Source organism: Doryrhamphus excisus, linkage group LG1, assembly GCF_037039965.1.
Source record: "Doryrhamphus excisus strain RoL-2023G ecotype Guam linkage group LG1, RoL_Dexc_Guam_v1.1, whole genome shotgun sequence".
In the NCBI taxonomy this organism is placed as follows: domain Eukaryota; kingdom Metazoa; phylum Chordata; class Actinopteri; order Syngnathiformes; family Syngnathidae; genus Doryrhamphus; species Doryrhamphus excisus.
The window spans coordinates 22,922,430-22,946,825 of NC_136357.1; the positions used below are offsets into that span (position 1 = coordinate 22,922,430).

The window sequence follows — 24,396 nt, forward strand, 5'->3', positions numbered from 1 at the left end:
AATGAGGGTCACTGAAAAAAAAGGGAATTCATTTTCTTAACCCAAAAACTCATCAAAATGTTAATCCTGTGCTCTTCCTAATTACGTTTTACCACTGATCCTTTCTCTTTATTTCCAAACGCTGAGAGCACCAATCTCCCCTGACACCAAAAGCATATTACATTTGTGCCTCCCGCTTTCCATCATCTCATTTCGTCATGTCAGAAGAAATATCAATTAATATCTTCTCTTTCTTGTTAATCGTCTCTCAACCGCACTTCGACTCATCCTGAGACCCCCCAAGTGAAGTGGAACCTCAGTTAGTGAACGCCTCGGTTTAAGCCCAAAATGTACGCAGAAGTGGTGCCTCGATTTGTTGTGCAATATTGTGTGGACCTGCATTACGTAGCATTAGCGTGTTAGCATGCTCTCTAGTTCCACAACTAGTGATTATTTTCCTAGTCGATTAACCTGAAGTTTGTTGTTTCCATGAATCGAGTAATCGCAATCCCTGTGACCAAACGAAAACCATTGGTTTGGTGCGCAATATGTCAGAAAAGAGGCAAAAATATATATCAGTGTTTTCTAAAGTCAAAGTTGATGTGTGTGAATATCCATCAATCCGTCCTTCCATCCATCCATTTTCTATTCTGCTAATCCTCACTTTTTACTTAAAACACAAAGAAAAAGGAAGGAAATTCCACAATATTCACGTTTAAGAGGTTGAAAGTAGAGGATATTACCATTTTGAAATAAAATAGCAATGACTTCAATACGTAAAAGCCGTCGGTTAATCGTCTGTGATGTCATCAGCAGTTGACTCTGTAGTTATTTGCTAACTAACGCAGTCATGCTACAAGTCTCTGCTTTTCTTATTGATCACAGCTGCAAAATAAGCTGCATTAGACCCAAAGAAATTTGCAAATGTTAGCTTTTTGATTAAAAAAAAGGTGATAAACTATTGAATTGGAGAAATAAATCATAGCAAAATCAGAATGTATCGTCCATGTGCTTAGATTCTAATCTCTTTATCGCTTTTGTAGATAAAAAGTTCCAATCAGGTTAAAAGTGACTTGAAATCTTCATTCATCTTCAAATTATTGTTATTTATTCAAAATTATTTAAATTATTTGTACAATTTGCTGTTTACGCTGCACATTGTTGTTCATTTTTAATTTCATCTATTTATTCACCACATTATTATTATTATTATTATTATTATTATTATTATTATTATTATTATTATTATTATTATTATTATTATTATTATTATTATTATTATTATTATACGAGAGCCAGGCAACGACATTTCATTGGCAATTTCATTTTGATTGTGCAATGACAATAAAGAAAGTCTATCTATCTATCCATATATCCATCCATCCATAAATCCATCCATCCATCCATCCATCTATCTATTTACCTTTTTCATTGGTCATCTGATTTGGTTAGCATACATTTTGGGAAGGGATTAATGACGCTAACCAAGGTTTCACTGAATTGGCTTTTTTTGTGTGTGTTTTTCCAAACGTAAAACCTTATATATAAATTGCATTCCTATTAAGCAGCAACTAAAATGGGTTTGCTAAATATAATTCAGTGACCACAACTTTTAATATTCATTTCTAGTTTAAACTTCAAAGCACAGTAGAACATAACACATACACAATTTTCTCCTCAGGCACAGTTGGTGATGACATTTCATTTATTGTTTCTCTCTTGTTTACTGCGATGCCGCAGTGCTTCACTGGTGTCGCTTACAAAAGCATTAGTAACACCACACAGTATGTTATACCACGTTTTACCACGTAGTACCACGTAGTACCGCACCACTGGTATATTGTTCAATTCATGCAATCAAAGCTGAGCAAAAGGGCAGAATATATTACACAGGAACATTTTACTGGCTCTTATTTAGACTGTAGAGGAGTACATGCTGTATTGTGGCCAAGGGAAGCATACACGGACACTTCTTTTGAACAGTCTGGAGAACTGATTGATTAATGGAAACTTAACTTAAAGTTCACTTATTCTGACCTTTTTGCAACTTTTCTCCGAGCTGTGCTGACTTTTCCATAGCGTGTTGTCATTCACGAACTTCGTCCATTATGCTCTGCCCTCCTGGCAGTGGTACTTAGTACTTCATTCCTTCTCTGTTTATAGTTTTTCACTTTTGCTGACACCCCCCCCTTTCCCTACATAGTGTATACAGTATACTTTACATTCAGATTGGACCATGGAAAACGCTACAGAATGGGCTGCTTTTGAATTGCTTCCCAAACTGATTGTTGCAGCAGCTGCCCCGGTGACGTTCTCAGACAATCCTGGAAGTGAACAAGCTGGATTCATATCTGAGATGGCTTACGGTAGAGGAATGGACAGTAAACATGCTGTCATATTATCCTCCTATCCTGTGTGGAAGTGCGATGATTTTGTCTTCTTAAGTTTGGAAAAAAAATATATTTGAGCCTGACTGGTTAGCTCGCTAGCTAGTGGCCGTCTCGAGTCCCTGCACCATAAGATATTGATGTTGTTGTAAACATTTTCTAACAGGAGTGAAGACTATAGGGGTGTTATACCATGTCTACCGGGCTCTAATAATGTTGAATATACAATATATAACTACCGTATATTTTTTGAACAGCCCATGAAAGAATCTTGGGAAATTGACAATAGATCTTCTAGCTCACACAAGCTTAAGTTTCACTTTCGAGAGCGGCAGGGCAAATGCAATGTGGACTCTGCGTCCAGAAAGAAATATATCGCTCTCATTTATGAATGCAATATGAAAATATTTGAAATCATGTGCTTGTTGACTACTCCACCAGTAGAGATGCGCTCCCAAGAACCGGGAAAAAAATGTAAAGAATAGCTCCTGAAATACGATACCGACCCCATCGGCAGGTAGAAGATCTAAACCGTTTTGAGCATTAAAAAGAAATAATTACAGGAATTTGAGAATTTCTTTGATGGTTGGTGTGTTCCCTTTCTAGCTGTTGCCATGGAACAACACACAGCATCTCTTGGGCTGACAAGTGCTGCCTGTTTCAGAACAAACACGATGGTGGCATCCATCAACATTACCACATGGTGCTGGCAGGAGGATGTGTTTGTTCACGTAGGAAACCACCGTGTTCTGAAGGAGTCGTGCACAGAAAAGATTACCAACGGAAATTTGGATTTTCATGAGACATTAAATATGAATGACAAATTCCTTCAAACGGAGTGGCCCGTGTCGGGAGGTTCTGGGAGTCATTACAATATGATGGCCCGCAGCCGACAGCGGTGAAGCCACCAGAATGTTCCGTTTCCCACGCTGGCTTGAAATGCCTTCCAGTGTGAGACGTGTCCTTGGAATGGCGAATGGACACCCATAGCTCATTGCGGGGCCGAGGGGCTGACGAAGGGCTTTTTGTCAAAGGGTGATGCATTCACGGCAGCACTCCCACATCCTGTCATATGGAATGGCGTGAACGTTCCGATTTGTCATTAGATGTGGCAGCTATATTCACACTCGGCGGGTCCCGTTGCAGTAATACTTGATTTTACTGTAACAACATTATGGTATTTCAAGGCCAGTGCTTCCAGTGAAATGAAATTTTCTTTGCAAGGGGGGGCGGGGGTGAAATAGGTGGCGACACAGACAGTGAAGGATGGGAATTCAGTCTTGCCTATCAAGACCATTAGAGCCTGTGTGATTGTTTTTTAATGCATTCACTCTGGCTGTTTTTTTCTCCATTAACAGTATATGAACAAAAGGACTCCCGGTCTTTATCCACCCTCCCTTTTCCCCTTCCACTGTCTGATCACTTCATCCTCCACCCAAACCCATGCTGACTCTCCTGCACTCTTCTCCCCTCCCCGCCTCTCGCTTATGTTCTTTCCCTCCCCCTCTGCAGCGTGTCCCCTAGTTTTCTGGTAGCTGTGTCTCTTTGATAATCCAAGACTCTTTGAAGACTCCAATTCCACACTGCTTGCCTTGGAGCTATTGCACCTACAAAAAACAACTGTGTGTGTGTGAGTATGTGTGTGTGTGTCGAGAGAGAAAGACGATGGCAGCAGAAGAAGGCATGTGAACGGAGGACATGATGGCAGAATAAGAGAAAGGAAAGTGAAATTCCATATGCATTCCCTGTGTAACCGCCTTAGTCTTGGCTTACATGCTTGCTGGATACACTAAGGGGTGCACTCCTTCATTGTCATCCTCGTTGGTCCGCCTCATTTTTTCTGGGGCTTCACAAGCAGCGCACATTGATCCCAGCGTACACAAATGCCACAGCCGGTATACCTGAACACAGGTATTTACTAATCCAATCCAACTTGGGGTGTCTCAATTTTCAAAAAATATATATATCGCGAGGCCACAAGGCCAAAATGAATAATAATTTTACCAGTTACCAATTGACCTGTGCATGCGTGTTTGTTGGCCAAGCGAGTGCTGCAAGTGCGGAGTAACAAGCAAGCCAACACATTCGACTGAAAAGGCTCCCAGCCAATGAGCGTATTCACGGCGTACTTGCGACGGTGCAGTGACTTTCGAAGGTCACGACACACAGTACAGTGATTCGAAGCCAAAGCCAAAATGTACTGCAAACATATTGAATAAACAGAAGAAACTTTATTGGTGCCTGTTGTGTATAAAATACCACCTGACGTCAATTTCAGCCTGTTTGCATCATTTTGGGGCATCCAAAATATTACAATATAAGTATACGTAATATGGCTGCACAGTGAACGAATGGTTCCACGCTAGGAGACCCGAGTTTGATTCCACCCTCAGCCATCTCTGTGTGGAGTTTGCATGTTCTCCCCGTGCAAGTGTGGGTTTTCTCCGGGTACTCCGGTTTCCTCCCACATTCCAAAAACATGCTAGGTTAATTGGCCACTCCAAATTGTCCATAGGTATGAATGTGAGTGTGAATGGTTGTTTGTCTATATGTGCCCTGTGATTGGCTGGCCACCAGTCCAGGGTGTACCCCGCCTCTCGCCCGAAGACGGCTGGGATAGGCTCCAGCACCCCCACAACCCTTGTTAGGAAAAGTGGTAGAAAATGAATGAATGAATGAAACTATATTAGGAAAACAGGAAGTGAACAAATGTAACAGTTACTGATTGTATAAGTACCAGATGGAGGGGTAGGATTTAATAAGCTTTGCGTCTTCCTACTCCTTTTGGACATGTGGAACTAGGAACTGATTATGGGATGCACTCAATTGTAATCTGATGCATGTTCAAATGAAATTAAACCATTACCATTACCACATATTCTTTTATTGTACTTTTCCTAAAAGCATTCCGGCCTTCCATCTTTCCACACTAGAAGATGTCGATGTGATGAAGAGGCAGGTCGTATGATGCAAACCAGTTGAAGAAAGAGAACCCTGTGAGAAGGCTAGATCAGATCAGACTTCCAAGCACTTCCAATGAGAGTTTGGTCCGCAGTCTGACTTTGCAAACATTGTTGTCTTGAGTTTGGGCTCTTTCCTTACGTGGTTAGGGCACATGTTGTTTTAACGTTGCCCAACGACTATGAAATCATGGCACCAGTCGTCAATTTGATGCTACTAAAATTTCGAAATTGAGGAAACTACTTTTCCGCATAGTATTCTTGTAAAATGACGTTTTCTAGTTATATTACGACTTTTTCCTTATCATATTTTGACTTGATTCTTGTAAATGACAACATTTTGGTGTTTATATTATTTTTTTATTTTTTACTTTTCTGATGCTGCAGGCTGCAAAACCCTAACTTTGAACACACCTGTCTTATCATGTCTATTCCTAATGTCACACGCAGCACCTCGCTGCATTTACACGCTGCAAAAAATGAGCAGTAACAGCTTGTCCGGCCCAGATCTATACAAAACTGATTTACTCGGATGGCTGTCAGACTGATGGAATTAGTCGGGCTGTACTCGAGATGCTCCGATCATCAAGATGAATCATTGCTAAAATATTTTCTCCCGTCCACTTCGCCTTTTACCTTTCAGCGAGCCTGGCCGCTCTCTGTGACTCAGCCGTTATTCCCTCCATTGTTTCCGTCTCAATCTGTAGTCCCCCTTCTTCCATCTTAGTCGGCAGCCCTGCCTGTTTGACTCCATCATGCCGCCTCACTTTGGCAGAGGAGCTTGCCACTGGGATTTTGAAGAAATGGAATTGAATTATGAAGGAATTTCTCTGCAGTACGATTGGCATCACTCCCTCCACACAATGGCGCGTCATTCTCATATCTCTCCATGTGGGGCGAATGAAAATAGGCCTTGCACCATTCTTTCTCCTGTGCTTTTAAATTGAATTTTTCATATCACGGGGGGCACTGAGACATCAGCCGTTTCCTTTAACATGGGCAGGGAACCCATTTCATAATATCTGAGTGACACGTAACTGTGATTCAATAGGAAATGGCTGGCTTCCAGCTCCAGCACACATTGGGCGGATCTCAACGGAGGGTTGCTCCAGTTTGAACACTTGAGAGTGCCGCATACAGTAGATAGGTTTTTGCCATAAAAAAGATAAAAGTCCTCTCTTGTGTAGGACCATTGTGCTCATAACCTTACACAGCCACCTGTCTCATTGTGTGATGCCGTGCAGACCGGAAACATCCACCTTCTCAAGCTCCCTGTTTAATTTTATCCCAAGGAAAGATATGACTCCCAAGCTGTTTTTGCAGGAGCTGTATTTTCCACTGGCAAATTACACTCGCATAGCCGGCTGTTATTCACAGTTATGAAACATAGTTGTCGTGCAGAAATGCTGCTTTTTCAGCACATAATGCTTGACAAAGTGAATCTGTGCGACAATTATTCATTTTCTTTACTGCTTTTTCTCCATCCTAGATGACTTGGGGGGGGGGGGAGTAGCCTGTCAAGAACAGACCACATATAGACTTGAATTTTTAAGAATTTGTTAAAGCCTTATAAACTTATAAACTTTTAAAGGGTCCCTGGCCTGATGTATCTACTTTTTTTTTAAGGGGGGGGGGGGCATTTATAGTTCATGGGACTGGCCATGACAGGCAAACTCTCGCTGTTCAGTCGCATTTCTGGAAGTACGAGCACTCAGGTAAACAAACATAGCGATGCACGAAACAGACGATGTTTACAGTGATTATAGCCAAGATTTGAACAATGCGTCAATAGTGTTTGAGGATTGGACATGAAATAGAGAACTGGCTGCACAAGGACTTAAGATTGGTCGCCATCAAAACACAGACTGGTAAGTGTAAATTGCTCTGGAGTTGCTTATCCATTAATTATTGTTTTAAATTGACTTCTTAATGACAGTAGATGGGTTCTTAGAGCATTTTTTATTGTAGATTGCATCTCCGTCGCAGCTGTCGCCCCCACCGCCACTGTAAACATAGTGCATACTGTATATGTATGTGAAAAGATGCTTATATAATATGCTTAATGCTTTATAGTCTTGTCGCTATCATGGAATATTGTTTAGAAGACGTTATGTAAACAAGACACGACTTACTCTGTTCGGTGGTAACTTTGATGCCATTTTTTCTTGTCTTTTTTTGCTGTGTACTAGCAGAGGAGCAAATGTGTGTATCGCGTACTTTCAAGCCAAATGCTTCTTGTAAAGGTGTTCCTCCATGTGCAGTCATCAGTGAAATGATCACTGCAAAGAACAGAACTCGAGGTGTTCCTCTGCACTTGCTTTGTCCATTTTGGTTTTAAACAAAACAAACTTACAGAATCACTCGGATACTGTAAACATCCAGCAGCAGCACAACATTTTGGCACGACAGCTATTTTGATGAAAAATATACTGAACCACTTTGACCATCTACCTGTAGAAACGTTGACCCTATTTCTGATGTGTATGTGCCACTACAAAGTTCATAAATTCATTCATTTTCTACCGCTTATCCTCACAAGGGTCGTGGGGGTGCTGGAGCCTATCCCAGCTGTCTTCAGGCGAGAGGCGGGGTACACCCTGGACTGGTGGCCAGCCAATCACAGGGCACATATGTATAGACAAACAACCATTCACACTCACATTCATACCTATGGGCAATTTGGAGTCACCAATTAACCTAGCATGTTTTTGGAATGTGGGAGGAAACCGGAGTAAACGGAGAAAACCCACGCATGCATGGGGAGAACATGCAAACTCCACACAGAGATGGCCGAGGGTGGGATTGAACTTGGGTCTCCTAGCTGTGAGGTGTGCACGCTAACCACTCGATCGCCGTGCAGCCCCCACCCCCACTACAAAGTATGAAAGTTAAACTGATGCCGATGCATACAGTCTAGTCAAAACCGACAAAACAACAAAAAAAAATCCCAGACATGAGGCATGCAAATGCAAAGTCGAGCTCATCGAGACCATCCTGCAGAAAGAGAAAAGGTGGTGGAGTTGATGAAAAAAGCTTGAGCATCTGCATAAGTACTGGCAATCAGTGAAGCTTGGCTGAGTGACAGGGCACCTGACAGCAGAGTGGTGTCACATAGCTCTGGGGTATTCACAATGGGCCGAGTAGCTGGTGCAGGAGGGGGGACGCACAGCAGTGGGGTCCAATGTCCCACTCGGGACCTGTGGTGCAAATCAGCAGAAGCTATACAGATTCTCCAAGCAGGGTTCCTGCTCCAGATGTTGCATATTTCTCAGTGACAATATTAAATATAACTTATACTATTTAGTGGCGTTCCTTTCTTCCCAGGACATGCATGCACATTTCAAGCTGCAAGCGGGATGAAAACTAGACTTAAATCCACGTCATTATGCATCACATCACATTTGAAAGTAACTGTGATGGTGAAGCGATTAAGGACATCTTTCAATGATCATATTCAAATTAGATATGAATGTGCTTTGAATCTTCTAAAAGAATCTCTTCCCTGGAATCAGGAGGGTTTCTCTAAAGCTGAGGTCCCAAACCCGCCAAACACCATCGACCAGTTGATCTTTGGGATTTGCCTGGTCGATGGCCGGACATATTTAGTGCAGCACCTTGGCTCTGGCTTAGCTGCACGGCCAAGACCAGACATTTTGGGGTGAAAAAGGTTTCATGACTCCCCCATGCAGTATATTATATATCATTAGCTACGTATACATGGACCCAAATATTCCTATCCCATTTGGGTTATTTGCTCAAACGGAAAGAATGTAACCTTTGTATACACCTCATTCCGAAAGAAAAGTGCCAATCCGAATGAATATATAATCGGATGGAATATTGGAATATTCCTTTCCCCAATCCGATTGAGGAATCTAAACCCTTCTATACGCCATTCACAAGTCCACTTTTATTAAAAAAGAAAATACATATCTATATAAAACATGTGCCCAGCTTAATTATAAAATATTAGCAAGATTGAACTTTATCTTTTCCTGTTCCCGGGTGCGTTCTTTCAGTGATTGCTGAGATATGACGTAACACGCAGCTCGAGACGTTCTTCGATTTTAAAAAAATGGAGGCAAGCAATTGGCACTGGACTGCTGTGGAAAGTTTGTTTTTGATTAAAACTAAATTTCAAGACTGGACGAAGGAAAAACTGGCAATACGGAGTTATTCCAACAAGTGAAAGAAAAACTCGAGGAAGTCGATATCACGTGATGTTGGTGTTTACGCTTTACTGGGCATGCCCCATTGACTATTCTGGTTGATTATAGCGGCGCATGGAGACAAGAGATTGGAATATTCCTTTCCATGTATACCATTGCTTTCGGAAAGGTCATTCGGAAAGAGAAAAACTCCTCATGTAAACGTGGCTATTGTGTACTTTTCCTTCCTTCCTTATTTCCTTTTTCCACCCCACCTACGTATATTAGAACCGAATATTGGTTGCAGGCAACACTGACGTGTGTGACTCGATATATTATGTCTCATTTATGTCTTATATGTCATATTTTCTTTTATTATGTCTGCTACATTGGGTAATAAGAGTGTCGATGGGGGTGTTTTTTCATATCTAGACGGATCTAATAATAGTGTACTTTGAAGGTCATGAAAGTGCTCTATGAAAATATTCCATTTAAGGAATCCTACTAAATTCACTTATCACGATCGGGTCCGGAAATGCGACCAAGGATGGACGACTGCACTTAATTGTAGTTGACTTGGTGTCACCTTCAGCATAAAGGCAAAATAAAACAAAGAGATGATTAATTCCTTAAATTGTTGCCAGTTGATATTTTTGGCTTTGTGAAATATGAATGTGTTTATGGAAATGCAGAGGATCGTGTTCCTGGCAGCGTGTCTCTAAATGCTATGGGAGCTGTGTGTAGGAGGCAAAGGATGGTTGGTGTTTATTACTACTTCAAAATGTGTCTCGGTCCCCTTGTGAAAAGCAAAATCCTTCCACCTGATTTTGGATCATAAAATTATGGACACAATGAAATGATTTCAAGTCAATCTAAAAGGGGTGCGATTTGAGTTGCCACATAAACGTTGCCTGGTTCGCTCTCGGCCCCATCGCTTCTAACTCCGACCCACAATGCCTAAACAACCCCCCACTGCCGCCCACAATCCAATCCTTCTGCTTGTCCCCCCCAGCCGTCTTTGTCTGCCTGACCAACTCCCCACTCCGGACCAGCCTCTTCTTCCATCCTTCTGTCTTGCCACATCCCTGCAGCCCCGAGGCCTGGCAAAGGATTTGTGTTCCGTCTCCAAAGAGAATCTATTTCCCATCTCTGCAGCCTTTGCTAGTTATCGTACCCTGGAAACACACTGACTCTTTGGAGTGAAGCCTTGGGGAGAAGTTTAAATAAGAAGCCATATTTGAACAACTAAATGCCCCTTTCACATTGAAATAGTCTCTGAGCCATCGCACCATGCTAAGACTGCAACGCTGAAATAGACGTGTTGTGTGGTCAGCAGTGTGGGATTTTTGAGAAAACATCACAAAAACTGGAAGAGAGAGACATTAGCAAAGGTAGTACGTCTTTTGGCGAGATGCTACACTTTTGGAGCTCTGATTGTGCTCGGTGTGTTCGTGTGTGTGTGTGTGTGTGTGTATTCTGAAGGCCCGACGAGAAGACTGACAAAGCACTGAGCTTTTAGACTGATTCATACAGGGTATCCAAAGTCTGGCCCGTAGGCCATTTGCAGCACGCTGCTGTATTTTTATCGGCCCATGGAACATTGTAAAAGTATCATTTCAACCACAATGCCCCCCAAAAATTCAACAATAATTTTACACAAATAAAGTCAAAATATTAAGAGAAAAATAACACTGTAAAATTATGGGGGAAAAATAATATTGGTTTAGTAGCATTAAGTTCAAGTATCAAAGGAAAAATCTATTGTTATAATAACCCCAAAAATGGTTACTAATTATTTTGCTTTAATTATTATTAAAAGAAAATAATTTTGGGAAAATTAAATTGTGTGGGTTCAAATATTAGTCCAAATATTAAGAGAAAAATGTGCATCTATGTGTATTGACTGGCCACCAGTCAAAGGTGTACCCCGCCCCTCGCCCGACTCGAGCATACTCCCGCTAGAGGATTAAGCGGCATAGAAAATGAATGAAGTCATAATATTCCGATAATAAAATCTATGAGGCATATTTAAGGAGGATGTTGAAATATTTGGAAAATAATAAAAATGGGATACAAGAGTGAAGTGGATATTAATAACTTTTTCACCGATATAACAAAGCTGAAACACATTTTTTTTTCTTGAAATATATAAAATATCTTCCAAAATATCCAAGTGGCAAAGTTGCATCATTTCATTTTTCACGATGTGAAAAAAGCCCTGGTATAAACGCCCCCAAAAAACAATGAGGTGAATAATGTTACTTTTCAACGGTATAGCCCTTAAAGAGTATACCCCTTTAATGGAAAGAAAAGCAATGGTTTCTTCTGGTTGGGCCCCATAAACCCCCACTCCCTTTTCTTGCTGCTGCACCGTGCATACAAATCCTAAGCACTATAAGGAGCCATTGTCTAGTCTTAGGAATCTCCACTTGCAGTGGGAAGTATACCTTTTAGTTTCCATCCAAGACTAACTGAGATGCCAAAGACGGCTTTATTTGGCTCACAGTGTTTGATATATTGATGTAGCAGCACTGCCTGCAGAAAACAAATATGATGCACACTAAAACTCAAATAAGATGAAAAATGGAGCGATGCGGCGGTACATCGAGAAAAAAACAGGAGCAGCTGTGATGGTTGCAGATGAACGGCAAACATTTTGAAGCCTTTTAACTGTATTAAGGACACCGTTTCCGTAGCACTTACTGACACTCTAAAAGTGTTTTCTCCATATCGGGCACGTATGCACGGAGGGTGTGATGGTTGCGTGATTCCTAGCCAGGGGTTTTGTTTACCAGGAAAGTGGTTTGCACGGTGGAAATCAGAGAGCGGCGGTATCGATCCGGGCTGGCTGGCCCAGCAGAGGAAGACCTGTTCTGCTGTCTCAGTGCTTTCCTGACTTCTACCAGAGATGGACGCGTGGGGGTGGGGAGCCGGATTGGGTCGTCTTTCTGTTGTCAATTGGCGGTAAGTCGCCATTAGTAATTTGATCTTCAGAAGACCAAATGTAATGGTCCCCTAACTGTATTTACAATGCATTCAATTTGATAAAGGGTGTGATCTTGAATGATTTATTTGCCACCCTGTTCCTCCTCAAGCCATTGATTTCAGGATCTCCTTCACATGCTTTTATTCTTTCATCAAATTCTATCAGCATGTAACAAGGAAATAGCGACTGCCGCCAAACTTCAATGCTTCTTTTCCTGTGTGGAGACCTTCAGGTTCATTTTCCATGAAATCACAGTCATCTGTTCTGCTTTGTTAAACTTCAAAAGCTGTGCAAAAGTACAGTATGTTAATATGGGGATTTGGATGCTCGTTGGTTTAATGGGCGGATCGTTGGCATCAGAATAGTTTTAAAAGTAGCAACAGAAAAAACAAAAACAAAGTAGTCCACTTTATTTCTAGAGCACATTTTATAAAGGCAAAACTGGAAAAGCAATACATGACGGGATATTTAAAATAACAATAGATAAATAAATACAACATGTAAAATAAATCAAATAAAAGTCAGATACAGGTCAATTAAGAACCAAATAATTGGACTTGACCTGCAGTGTGAAGTTTAACTGCAGGTAACATCACCACTAGTCCACTGTACAGCCTTGGCTATTGTTTTTTTTTTTCTTTTAATGCTCTATACACTTCTAATGTACCATGCAGAGATCATATTTAATGGACTCTTGATTTAACAAGGGTGGCCATTTTTATGCCTTGATATGTGCATTGAGATGTTACGCAGCCTACACTGACAGGTAGATCCGATCTGTCCATTCAGTTCAGATTTTTGGATATGCAATTCCAAATTCTATTCCAAATAATGCATAATTCCCATAAGCAGCAGGTGTTCATAAGTTCCGTTTATCAGTGGAAATATTACAATATAAACTCCAACTGTACAAGATGGAGTCCTGAGACATAAGCAGGTGCTCATGTAAAGATCAGAAATGGGGGCTGTATTTAAAAATGGATGCCATCCAAGCAACAGTGCCAGATGTAGGGAAGAGTGGTTGGGAGTAGATAAGAAGCCACTGGCTATCCGTTATAAGTCACAAAGCTTTGCTCTGTGTGTAGTGGGGATGGAAATGCAGGGTAGGTCTGGAGTGTGTGCACAAGTGTGAGCGTCGACATGTTCTACTTGCATATTGAACAGAAACATAATACATAACAGAAACATAAAACATATTTAAATGTGAATATTTTCAGTTGTTGCTTGTACTTTAAAAATGTAAGCTTCCAGCTATTATCTCAATTACTTTTGCTCTGTGTATGTACTATAATAGTCTGTCTCTGTGCATACACTGGCCCAATCTTCCTTTACTGAAGGAAGGCTGTCACTTCCTTCCATCCATCCATCCGTCCATCCATCCATCGGTCTGTCCATTTGTCCATCCGTCCGTCCAGCCATCCGTCCATTGGTCCGTCCGTCCATCCATCTATCCATCGGTCCGTCCATCCATTCATTGGTCCGTCCATCAGCCCATCCGTCCAGCCATCCGTCCATCGGTCCGTCCGTCCATCCATCCATCTATCCATCGGTCCGTCCATCCATTCATTGGTCCGTCCATCAGCCCGTCCATCCATCCATCCATCGGTCCGTCCGTCCATCAGTCCATCCATCCATCCATCCGTCCATTGGTCCATCCATTCGTCCGTCCATACATCCTTCCATCCCTCCATCAGTCCGTCCAGCCATCCTTCCATCCATTGGTCCGTCCGTCCATCCAGCCGTCCATCCGTCCGTCCATCGGTCTGTCCATCGGTCCGTCCATCCATCCTTCCATCCATCTATCGGCCCGTCCGTCCATCCATCCGTCCACCGATCCGCCCATCGGTCTGTCCGTCTGTTCATCCATCCATCCAAGCATCCATTTCCTATTGCTTAGCCACTTAAAGGTCACTAGGAAGCTAAAGCCTTGGACACAAAGGGCTGTACTGTTTCCTATGGCTGGTCTTTGAGCAAAACCCACAAGAAGGCACAGAGGGTGCACATGTGACATGCTGATTTTTGAGCTTCTTTTTCATGTCAGATAAACTCTATATTTTTTTCAGGTTGCAAGACAAACCTATGCACTTTGTACGTCTTTGTGCGTCTTCCATACGGCCAACGTATAGCTTATGTATGTTTGCTGGTGTCCGGTTTGGGCAAAATGTCTGTTTGACGGACGGTGGTCTTGCAACTTACGTCCGTTGGCCATATGAATTAAGCGAAAGCCGTACGTTCGAGAGCAGCCTCAGGTTTTGTGTGTGGTTCACATGTTCAATGTACAGGTTTTACGTCGGGTGTAAGGTGATCTTACCCCGTCATGTTCACCACAGATACGTTCTCCATGAGCAAAAAAAGTCTGTTTTCATGTACGGCTACATTCTTCCTTTACCGAAGGCTGTCACTTTCATCCATCCATCCATGTCCGACCCCTCATCTGGTTAAGGGTCACTGGAAGCTAAAGCTTAATTGCCAAGGGAGAATAATACACACCATATTCCTGCACATATAAAATTAATAGGACAGTGACACAGCCTTTCAGGTGACTAAATGAAATAATAACTCACGGTACCTCCAGAATCTTGTCTTGTCTTCTGAGAAGAATGTAAGTTGTTACTGCTGCCGAGGGGACAACAACTCGATATTGTCTTCCATTTTCAGTTCCTGCAGATGTACCAATACTTTATAAAGTGTATTTCATCGACGACTGCAATAATACTACCTGTAGGGTCTCTCAGTGGAGCACATAAACAAAAGGATAAGCGTTGCTTCCAAATAAATCTCTCATGTCGCTGTGTCCGTGTTTCCTAGCACCCCCATCGGCGAGTGACCTTCTCCACCACCAACCCCGTGCAGGACCTGCAGGATGCCTCCCAGCATAGTTACTATGACAGCGGCTTGGAAGAATCGGAGACACCCAGCAGCAAGTCGTCGTCTGGCCCTCGCATCGGACCCTTGACCCTGCCCGAGGACCACTATGAGCGAACCACTCCAGATGGCAGCATTGGAGAGAACGAACACCCTGAAAACGGTACGATGACAACGCCCCCTCCGTTCCCTGCTCTTCCCTATGAATATGGATTTAAATGCAAATTCACCCATTAGGGGTTGTGTGTGTGTGTGTGTTTTGGGGACATTTGTGGGAGATTTGTTTTGCTCCCTGGCAAGTTTAAACTTGAAACATTGTGGCACCTAAGATGTCGAGTTGGCATGTTTGTCGACAACTTACTTTGGATTTGGACTGTTTTGTTGCTTGCGTAGGCCACCCTATGTTTGTGTGCGGTATCAAAGCCCGGGTTAGCCTTGTCTCAGTCCCCCTCATCAGCAGGTCCTCTGTCAGGCATTCTTAATGACCCTCCTTTCAGGGTGCTAATTAAAAAGCCCAACTAATGGAGCATTTGCCCTCTAAATAAATCTGAACCATGGCAACTGCGAAGACAACACTGGGATCAAAATAAGTAGCCCCTTGTTTCTTGAATCCAAATTGCATCTTTTTTTGTTCCGGGCCCACATATGTCTCACCAAGACTGAAAAAGCCTTGTTCTCTCCATCATACGAGTCAATATTAATAGAAAGTCATTGACAAAGCTTTAACTGCCATACTGTGAACTGACTGTCATAAAAAACAATCTTATGGCCTTAGGCTGCCAAACATTATCTATATCCTGTCCAGTAACACACTGATTCACATGGTTTGGTTCTGGCTATTATAGCTTTCGCATTGGGCTGCCTCTCCAGAACAGACATTTTTACGTGGTCATATCTCGCCACTCACCCAGAACAGCTTCCATTTTCATTTTTATTTGCCGTAATGTATCCTTTTATCTCAGCTTGGTTCGGCTTTTGGGGCTTAAGATTAGGATTTAAGAGGTGGCATTACAGATTTTAGTGCCCTCTTTTCTGGTCAGTGAAAATAATAGCTACACCTTTGGTTAATGAGCCTCTGTATTCCTAGTTTTTTACATTTATTTATTTGTTTTTTGTGTTTTTTTTTTCTTTCTCTTTCTTTCAAACTTTTGCCACCTGGGGAAACGTGTGTTTCTTTCATTGTGATATATTTTCCTGGGGTGCGATGCCCTTGCTTTGGACCTCCTGGTAACTCATTTAGATACATTACTGGAACTCGCAAAGTATGGTGGTAAGTTTGAAAATGTGTGAAACTATTGTGTTAGTGTTTCACGCACCAATGGTTATCATTTCCATAGGTATTATATTACATGTAATTATACGTAGGGCTATCACATACTGTATATGTTACCATGCTAAACATTAAGCATGCTAACATTGTTTCATTCATTCATTCATTTTCTACCGCTTATCCTCACAAGGGTCACGGATGCGCTGGAGCCTATCCCAGCTGTCTTTGGGCGAGAGGCGGGGTCGCCAGCCAATCACAGGGCACATATAGACAAACAACCATTCACACTCACATTCATACCTATGGACAATTTGGAGTCGCCAATTAACCTGGCATGTTTTTGGAATGTGGGAGGAAACCAAAATCCCCGGAGAAAACCCACACGTGCACACGTAGAACATGCAAACTCCACACGGAGATGGCCGAGGGTGGAATTGAACCCTGGACTCCTAGTTGTGAGGACTGCGCGCTACCCACTCGAGCGCCGTACAGCCGCTAACATTGTTAACATTTTAAAACATTTTCATAGGTATGAACTTACACAGACATTGCTATTATGTTGGGTAATATGGTAAATGTTAGCATGCTACCACTGTTTGCATGTGGAAGTCATGTGAACATTTGGAGCAATTTTCATAGTTATAATATTGCATAGACACATAGTGTTATCAAGCTAGGTGATACCAAGATAAGTTGTTAGTTATAGTTAGCATATTAGCCTTTTTTGCCATGTTCATAGGTAAGTTAGGTGCTAGCAGGTCAGAATTTAAGTTTTAATAAAAACGTAGTTTTACCACAGGTTAGTGCTAGCATTTTAATGTTTTTTTTAGCCGTTTTCATAAACTTAGTGATATTATGTTAGCTAATAGCAAACTCAGCATTAACATAGTTGCTAGCATGCTAATGTTAGCATTGTAGCATTATAACCTATATTCACTATTCCCACACTTTCTCTGCACCTAGTATATATGACATTTTCGTGTTCTTTTTTTTTCTAGTGTCTATTTTTGTTCCTGTTTTTCTGCCCAGCCGCAGAATGCAGGTTTAAGTCAGACAGGGCCCTCTTTGTTGTCAGCAGCAGGAGAGCCCGCCTGTGAAAAGTGATGGAGCCGTTAAAGAATCCAAAGATGGCAAAGATGATGCGGGAGATGTTAGATTGTGACAGGGAGCGGGGACCGAGAGTCTCCGACTTGAGAACCCATAGGGCAAGCACATAGGACGGGGAGATGTGACGACGTAGCGCTAACCAAGGATAGACCTAATTAAAATGTGATTCCCACTTCAGGGAGATAACCTGGAGCCCAGATAAAAGGAAGAATTAGACAGGAAAATCAAAAGAGACAGCTGAAATTCTCCCCAGCTCCACCTCAGTGATGACATGAAGTTCTTTTAACGCATTTGAGTGACAGAGTGACAGGCTGCACTGGTGCAGAGTTGTGTTCATCACCGTCGAGATGACTGGCAGGCATGAAATGGGGAGGGGAGCATGACGTGTCGCTGTATTAAAAGTAGAATCAAACACAGTATGAGCCCAGCGAATATCGAGCGGGATGTTTCTTCTGTTACACGGGTTGAACTTTAGCAGTTGGAACTCTAATCATGTAGTCTGCGCTCACCGTGGGACGGAAATCCGATGCGGGGGGCTACTTTGATAACATGTTAGACTAGTATATAGCTAATGTCATGCCGTAGGTGTGAGTGTTTTTCTTGTGACTTTTTTATAATTAATGTACAACTTTTTTGCTTAAAATTTTCTTCCCATAATTATAAGTATTATTTTGACAGTATTTTGATTTTTTTTACATAACATTCAACTTTTTCTGCAAGCTAATTTCCCCAAAATTACTTAATTTTGAATCACATTTAATCACAGATAGAAATAAGTTTTCATCTACTATAATAAGGAGGGGAAATCTCTTTGTGGTAAACGATTCAATGTGCAACTACAACGATAATTACATCAAATTTTATGTAAAAGGTATTGATTTCGGAACTATGGACCATTACTTAAAACAACAGTCTGCAAGCATATTTTTGCATGACTATTTTTCTTTATTATTCGCATATTAGCTCTTAAACTGGCCCACAAACGTTCAACAAATACAAAATGTGAGAGAATGAGACCTCTCACTCTGATGTTTTTTTTAGTTGATGATAGTGTCAGCTCAAAATAAGATGGGTTTATTTATTTATTTGTTTGTTTGTTTGTTTAGAGTAATTCCTCTATGGGGGTTCATTGGTTCCAGACCCAACTGTGGTGAGAGAAATGGAATACTTTCATAGAGCATAGAAAGCCTGCTTATAATCTTATATATTTTTTTTACATTATTAGAAGCCATGAGGTTTAAATGAGGTTACAATGTGTCGAGAATAAAATCCAAATATTGTGTGAAATTATTCTTAAAAGTCAAGTCAAGTCAAGTCAAGTTTAATTATATAGCCCTTAATCACAAAAGAGCCTCAAAGGGCTTAACAAGCAGGCAACAGTAGCTATGATATTATGGGAATAAACTGCAAATATGATGGGAATAAATTTCTAATTACGAGAAGAAAATGCACAAATTTTAAATTGTTTAAATAGTTGGAATATTAATTACAAAAAACAAAGTAACACAGGGGGTGAAATTTTGGGAGAATAACATTTGGAAAAAAAAAGTCATTCTAACGTCAGAATTAAAAAGTACAAATTTCTAATTTGTACAAGAATAAAAATGCAAAATGTGATTTTTTTAGCATATATAATATACCGGCAAAACCAAATAAAATAGTAATCTTTAAATAATTGGGTTATTATTATGAAAGATTTACCACAATAAACCTTTCCTTATGAAATGTACAAATGAAAATACCTAAAACAGGGCAATATTCATAAAACATTTCATCCAAATTGCAAACTTAATTGTTGTTAAAATTACATTTTTATAATGTACTTATGTACATTATCTAACTACAAATTTATTGTCTTGACCATATTCTAATTTTTTTCCTTCCAAAATTACATTTTGTTAAGTTCATTGCAACTTAATTACCGTCAGCCAATAAAAAGACAGCAGCGGACAAATGGCCCCCAGGTCACATGTTTGACAACACCCCCACCCCCGGTTTACAAAGTGTATTAAAGCCATTAAAATGCATGTCATAAATGATTAAAAATAGATGACACGCTGCATCCATCCCTGCTTCAGACCTTCCAGTTGAGGTCTGGAATCTGGGATTGGTGGATGTTTTGCTGATGCTCTCCGCAGCTTGGAATACATTCTCCAAGTACTCTTTATGCAGGATGCTTCAGCTCTGGCAATTCATTTCTGTGCTTCTTTCTTTTTTCTTCTCCTTGACTTCAGCCTGTGTTCCACTGCACTCCAGTTTCCCGTCTGGATTATTCACTCTTAGGTTTATGCATGCATGCTTGACATTACACACCTGTTGGCTAATCCCATCCAAAGTCTTTCCACGGTGTGTGTGTGTGCCCACCTACAAGGGAAGGTATCGTGTACCATCCCCCAAATGGCCAAATCATTTTGATTGCAGTGCTGCTTTACTTTAATTGACTCCCATCATAATCATTGAGGTCAGTAATTTGGTTGAAACCATCGGCTATGAGCACAGTGAGCCATTCTATCTCGTTTGCTTGCTGACTAGCAGCAAGGCTTATGTGTTACGAGGAATCTGTCCATCCACCATGTTCACGATGCTGCATCTTCTTTCTCTTTTGGCTTTTCCCTTCACGGGTCGCCACAGCGAACCGATCTCCTCCATCCAACACTGTCTTCTACCTTCATGTCCTCCTTCATTACATCCATAAATGTCCTCTTTGGCCTCCTACCTGGCAGCATCCTTCTACCGATATATTCACTATCTCTCCTCTGGACATGGACCAACCATCTCTGACTTTATCTCCAAAGTATTTAACATTTAATGTCCCTCTGATGGATTTGTTTCTGATCCTATCCATCCTGGTCACTCCCAATGTGAACCTCTAGACCAAACAACATGGCTGGTCTCACCACAGTTTTGTATACTTTCCTGTCATTTTAGCTGAAACTCTTCTATCACATCACGCCTGATACTTTCCATCCTACCTGATATATATTTACCAAATATTTTCTACCGCTTATCCTCACGAGGGGAGATCACAGGGGGTGCTGGAGCCTATCCCAGCTGTCTTCAGGCGAGAGGAGGAGTACACCCTGGACTGGTCGCCAACCAATCACAGGGCGCATATAGACAAACAACCATTCACACTCACATTCGTCCTTATGGACAATTTGGAGTGGCTAATTAACCTAGCATGTTTTTGGAATGTGGGAGGAAACCGGAGTACCCGGAGAAAACCCACGCATGCACATGCAAACAACATGCAAACTCCACACAGAGATATCCGAGGGTGGGATTGAACTCGAGTCTTATTATATATATATTATGCCTAATATAAATTAAATTTGACTGACTACAACATCTCAGGAAAAATCACGCCATATGAACTAGCACAACCAAAGTTATGCTAAGCAAAACAAATTAAGACAAAAAGCCTTCATTAGTAGATTGCTACATATTTTTTCCATTGTGTTTTTTGTAAGACGTAATCTCGTCTCATCTGGTCCTGGTAAGTAAGTCAGTAAAGCGTATTTGTGTAGCGCTTAGTAGACCCGATCTCATCTGGTGGTAATCGCTCTTCTGGGTGACAGTGGTTGGATTCTCGTCGTGTGCACCAGGTTGCCACACACATAAAAAAGCCTCTAATGTCCACAGATGGAGGAATTTGGATACGGACACTTGTCTGGCGTGCGGTCTCGCCGAGTCTTCCTCTGTGCGGACTCTCTGCCATGTGGGATATCAAGTAGGGTGAGATTAAATGGCATGAGTGCCATTTGCATGATAATGAGCTTCTTTAGAAATGCCGTCTGATTTCCCAGCCTTAGATCTCTCAGTGGATGCATGTAGTGTCACATGTTTGTTCTTTTTGAACTCCTGTCAGGGATTTTCCTCTGCTTTTAATGACTACCATGCCGGTATCATACGAGGTCCACTCCTTTCAGCCTCCACTGCCTCTTCTGGCAAGTATGTCCTCTCTCTGTGTGCTGAAATAATGAGCAAAGCGTGTGAAACATTTTAGTTTGGGAGGAAGGCATTGTGCGCTGAGAGGCAGAATGTCAACTTAATGCGGCTTTTTTGTCCTGTGAGTCACAGCCCGGGTCCCTGCCGGGTCCCCGTCGGGTCCCGTGATATCTCACAGGTGTCCTCATCCAGGTGTCAGAGTCCTCTGAGTTCATAGAGCATTGGACCGTGGTGGCTCTACCAAGTGGAAGATGAGTGGAATCTGCAAGTCACTGCTGGGTTTGCTACCAGAAAGGACAAGTCATGAGAGGTTTTTGGGTTTTTTTTTTTCGAGGCGTCTGTAGGGGGAAGAAAAGCCCCATCAAGTGGTCCCCTGAGGCAAGTTGTCATGAGTAATACGCCTATAATTCTGAGATCATTCTAGCACACGCATTGTGCCTCGCTCACATCAGCTGCTGCTGTGCCCCCCCCATTTTATTGCAGAGCAAATAGGTCACTGGAAGGGCCTAACTGGAGCAGAATTAAACTTTCTAACCTGGATTAGTCTTTCACACCACAGACAATGGCTTATCAGCATCCTCTTTACCAGTGACCTAAACATTACAACTGGACCTGTCCACACAACGTCGCATCAGTAAATAGTCACGTCCACACAAGAAAACAAAGTAGAGTAATTCCTCCTTTATGACGGTTCATCGGTTCCAGACCCAACTGTGGTGAGAGAAATGGAATACTTTCATAGAGCATAGAAAGCCTGTTTATGATCTTACATATATGTATATATTTTACATTATTAGAAGCCATGAGGTCGCCTTTACACTGGTATTCTTTAGCTTTATACCATGGAATTTTTTCTTAAAAGCTTTGATATTATGGGAATAAACTGCAAATATAATGGGAATAAATTCCTAATTACGAGAAGAAAACTCAAAAAATCTAAATTGTTTAAATAGTTGGAATATTAATAAAAAACAAAGAAATAAAGGGGGGGTGAAATTTTGGGAGAATAAAATTTAAGAATTTAATTTAAATGTAAGAAATTTAAGAAAGTAATATTCTAACAGATTTTGTCAGAATTTGTCCAAGAATAAATATGCAAAATTTTATTTTTTAAGCATATATAATGTGAAAAATCGGCAAAACAAAATAAAGTTGTAATCTTTAAATTAGGTTACAATGTGCCGAGAATAAAATCCAAATATTGTGTGAAATTTTTCTTAAAAGCTATGATATTATGGGAATAAACTGCAAATATTATGGGATTAATTCCTAATTACGAGAAGAAAATTCACAAATTTTAAATTGTTTAAATTGTTGGAATATTAATTAAAAAAAACAAAGAAATAAGGGTGGGGTGAAATTTTGGGAGAATAAAATTTAAGAAAAAAAGTCATATTCTAATGATTAAAAAAGTAAAAAGTCAGAATTTGTACAAGAATAAATATGCAAATTTTGTTTTTTTTAAGCATATATAATATGAAAAACAGGCAAAACAAAATAACGTTTTAATCTTTAAATGAGGTTAAATCCAAATATTGTGTGAATAAAGTCCTAATTAGGAGAGGAAAACGTTGAAAAGTGAAAAGTTGGGGGCCACGCAGTGAAAAGCGGGTCCTGCAGCGTTTGTCACATGACTGCAGACCGGCCAAACCTCGGAATGAGGCGATGTGAGACACAGGCCATTAACCCCAGCAAATTATGAAATTGGCTTATTGTAAGAATGAGCTGACGTGTAATAGACCGGCGGCGATGGCGGCCATGGCGGCCACATGTGAAATCTAGAAGGAACCAGAATAGAAAGCCCATTATCCCAATAAATCTCCCCCCTCCAATTTCATAGCACCTTCTTTTGCACATGAAAGTGATTTCTCTTCAGTTTCATCATGGTGTCCCACTGACTCCAATAACATTTTTTAAAACCTGAAATCTGTTGACGACTGACCTCCTGGAATATTTTCCATGAAAATCAGCACACGGAAAATGTTGATAAATTATACATACTACACCATTTTAATGTTGTTTGAATAATGAAAAAGAAGAAAGTGGGGGCAAAAAGCATATATAATTTAGAGGGATATTTGGGAAGCATCCTCTGGGACCGTTTCACAGCGCTGATCTGCTCAGGCTTTTATCCACACTTGGACCACATTGATGAAACACTGATTAGTGTTCTGAATAATTGCCAAAAAGAAAAGTACATGCTCATAAGCACACATTAGTCTCCGTAAATAGTGCTTCCAACTCCATGTTGTCACTGGAAAGGAAATGTCAGGGTTTTGTGTAAGGAAGGGGTGTCGCCTTAGTCAGAACCCCCCCCCCCCCCGCTTGGTATGAGCTCACGGTGGAACAAAAGTGGATGGCTCTCCATGTTGGCATGCGTGTCCTAAAGAATTATTCTTCTGTCTCCGACTTCAAGACTGAGCAACAGCGTGCTGAAACAGCAGGTTTGGAGGCGGTAATGTGTTTTGGAACCGTGGGTTTGACCGTACACCTCCCTCCAAAAGTATTGCAACAACGAGGTAAACTTCTTGGGTTTTGCTGTACATTGAAAACACTTGGCGTTGACACGGAAGGATGGATATGAGACAACATTGCAGCTTTTATTTCCCATGTTTTTACAGCACCTTTTCTGGAACCCCACCCACCTTTTAGTATTGACGGCAGGTCTGTTCTATTTCAATCAGTAAGAAGCACTGAATGTCTACGCTCACGTTCACGGTGGGCGGGGGAGCTTTTGCCTGCGTTG

The 24,396-nt window shown here is 41.3% G+C and overlaps 1 protein-coding gene across 1 annotated transcript in view; it reads left to right on the forward strand.

Moving 5' to 3' along the window:
- The window catches only part of pcdh1a (protocadherin 1a), a 128,961-nt gene that overhangs the window by 80,972 nt on the left and 23,593 nt on the right, over positions 1-24,396 (forward strand). Inside the window, exon 4 of the mRNA XM_058076818.2 lies at positions 15,269-15,488. Within this exon, the coding sequence (XP_057932801.2) occupies positions 15,269-15,488 (220 nt within the window). The remainder of the gene's footprint in view (positions 1-15,268; positions 15,489-24,396) is intronic.